At 41.8% G+C, this 2,985-nt stretch overlaps 1 protein-coding gene across 1 annotated transcript; it reads right to left on the bottom strand.

Annotated features, from left to right (window-relative positions):
• Positions 1-270: 270 nt before the first annotated feature.
• LOC147852399 (pentatricopeptide repeat-containing protein At2g03380, mitochondrial-like) lies at positions 271-2,614 on the bottom strand. The gene has a single exon (XM_087334530.1). It carries the CDS (start codon positions 2,535-2,537, stop codon positions 591-593), a length of 1,947 nt encoding a protein of 648 aa, XP_087190656.1. The 5' UTR covers positions 2,538-2,614; the 3' UTR covers positions 271-590.
• Between the last annotated feature and the right edge of the window lie 371 nt (positions 2,615-2,985).

Here is a 2,985-nt window from a genome sequence, read left to right on the forward strand (position 1 = left end):
GGAACACTCCAAATAAGAGAGATTTCGAACATGGAAGACCAAAATCTCCATCTTCCTATTTTTGCAAACTATTCTTGTATACCATCTTACAACTCATTCATATGTCATTGCTACTTACACCAAGCAAAGCGCATGTAATATATGTGTGGAACCATGACATGATCCTAGTTGACAAATAGAGGTTAGCCTAATTAACAAATGGAGATTAACCTTATTAACAAATAGACATTAAGCTAATTAATAAATTGGATAGAATTGCAAATAATCAAGTGAAGGAAAATTATTGAATTATCCTTCTCTAGACAACCACATATATATAGATTTTTAGACATCCATAGATGGTGCCATTGGCTTTTCTTTGAGCTAAGACAACATCAACGTTCACACCAAGATCCTTCCAAGAGACATCTTTGGCTGTTACCGTCTTCTTTTATTGTGTCAAAACCCTGATGTTATTGCATACACTTGAGGCTATCCATGACCTTTTGTTCATGGTAAGCTGCAGGGAAATCAATATTTCAATTGAGTTTGCATAGATGTGGAGTTTATTGTCACAGATGTATGGATGTTTATAGTAATGCTCTTTGCAACTAGGCGTTCCTCCACAATTTTGAGGACTTTCTAAGTTCTTGTACTTTTGTGATATGATCCCACATGTCCTGATCTGCATAAATCTTGTACATGAGAATATAGCTAGAAGCATATTCAGGATCAATCTCCAAAAGTTGATTGAAGCACCGCTTCCCTAGATCTATCTCACCATACGTTTGGCACGACGATAACAAAGAAACCCAACAAGTAGTATCTGCTTGGATCGGCATAGATTGTAGCAACACCTTGGCCTCTTCCAAAAGGCCAGCACGACCGAGAACATCAACCATACAATTGAAATGCTCAGTGCCAGGCATGATATGATGACTATTTACCATCAGATTGAAATATTCTTGACATTTCTTTATTTCTCCTGCTTGACTACATGCAGCAAAAATATTGACATAGATGGTACCATTAGGGGTAATACCTTGTTGACTCATTTCGTGGAGACATTTCCCTACCAACTCATGATTGCCAAGTTGTGCATATCCTGCAATCATTGCTCCCCATAACACTATATTCTTATCTGGAATTCTTTCAGATAAAATATGTGCCTCCCCTAAGCTTCCACACTTGACATACATATCTACAAGAGCGCTCCCTATGGTTATATCTAGCTCAATTCCATTTCGTATGATCCGATCGTGTAACATTTTCCCTTGACCAAGAGCTCCAATCATGCCACACGCTTTCAAGGTACCCAAAAATGTGATTCGGTCTGGTCTTACCTTACTATTCATCATTCTGGTGAAAAGCAACAAAGATGTTCTACCCAGACCATATTGCATATAACCTGTTATGATTGCATTCCAAGATACCACATCTTTGTCTTGAAGCTTTTTGAACACATTGAAAGCCTCTTTCATGCTCCCACATTTCGTATATACATCAACAAGAGCACTCCCAACTACTTTGTCTGACTCATATCTGCTCATTATAACACAGTCATGCACTATTCTTGCATGCTTAATAGATTGTGTACAACCACAAGCTCTTAATACACCCAAATACACCACTTTATTCGGGTGTATGTCTTCATCTTCTTGCATTCTTTCGAATAGGTCAAGGGCCAAATAGTTGGCATTATTTTGTACATATCCCGATATCATCGCTCCCCATGAGACTATGTCTTTGTCATGCATTTTATCGAAAATCTCTCGTGCCACATCAAGTTTACCACATTTCACATACATGTCAATAAGGGTACTACCCACAACAACATCGATTTCGAGCCCACTTCTGACTACTTGTTCATGAATCAATTTCCCACGATCTATCGCTCCTATGCTTGCACAAGCTTTGATGATACAAGAGAATGTGGATCTCTCTGGATTTATACCCTCATTTTGCATCTTATCATACAACTCAAGAGTGGAGACACCATCCTCTTCTTGATTACAGTGTGCCATCACAGTGTTAAATGCAACTGCATTTCGGCTGAAAAGCTTTAAAAATATATTCCGAGCTTCATTGGTTTCTCCACACTTAGCATACATATCAATGAGGGAACTACCCACGACAACATCACGTTCAAGGGCATCTCTAATCACGAGATCATGTAGTTCGATACCAAGGTTGACATCTCGTGCCTCGGCACATGCTTTCAAGACAGACGTATATATAAACTTGTCCGGAATGGTACCTAGTGAGAGCATCTTGTGATAGAGGAGAGCCACCATGTGGCTCTCTCCGACTGCGATGTAAGCAGATAGAAGGGAATGCCATGTAAATACACTAGGTTGGGAAACAGTGCAGAATGCAAGATTAGCGTCGAGGAGGCTGTGGCAGGAAGAGAAGAGACGAATGAGATGGTCTCCTAGCACCGATACAGTGTCAAGTCCGTGAGAAAGCATAAGGTAGTGGACATGTCTAGCTCCTGCAAGGTCCTTGTGTTTGCTGCAGAGCTGGAGGAGCGAGTATATGGCCTCTCTGGATATGCCCATCCCCTCCTGCTCCTCCTACCCATTCTCTCTCTTCTCTTCTCTTCTCAGAAACAGAGCTGCTAGGCATGCCTTTTGCTTTGGTCGTCTGCAATTTGTAAGTTGTAAGTTGTAACGGTAAGGGAGACACGCAGAGAAGAAGAGAGTGCGAAGAAAAGCCAAAAGCCTTGGCTTCTCTCCTCTGTGCGTGTGCGTGTGCGTGTGCGTGTGCGTGTGCGTGTGTGCGTGTGTGGCTTGTGACTAACTACTACCAAATATTTAAAGGGCAAGTGAGGGAATCACGGAGAGGGATGGTGCAAGTCGCACCGTTGATGGCGCGTTTGATCTCCACCGTCCAAGATGGATAAAAAGCTGACAGCCTCTGAGAAAAGGAGGCTGACTCTGTGTAAAGGAGCCCAACTCTGTCAGAAGGAGCCCCGCTGTCTAACAGCATCAGCAAGAAGGAGCCTGA

Source organism: Azolla caroliniana, unplaced genomic scaffold, assembly GCF_043228905.1.
Source record: "Azolla caroliniana isolate FFs.n. ecotype wild unplaced genomic scaffold, voAzoCaro1.0.p SCAF_18, whole genome shotgun sequence".
In the NCBI taxonomy this organism is placed as follows: Eukaryota; Viridiplantae; Streptophyta; class Polypodiopsida; order Salviniales; family Salviniaceae; genus Azolla; species Azolla caroliniana.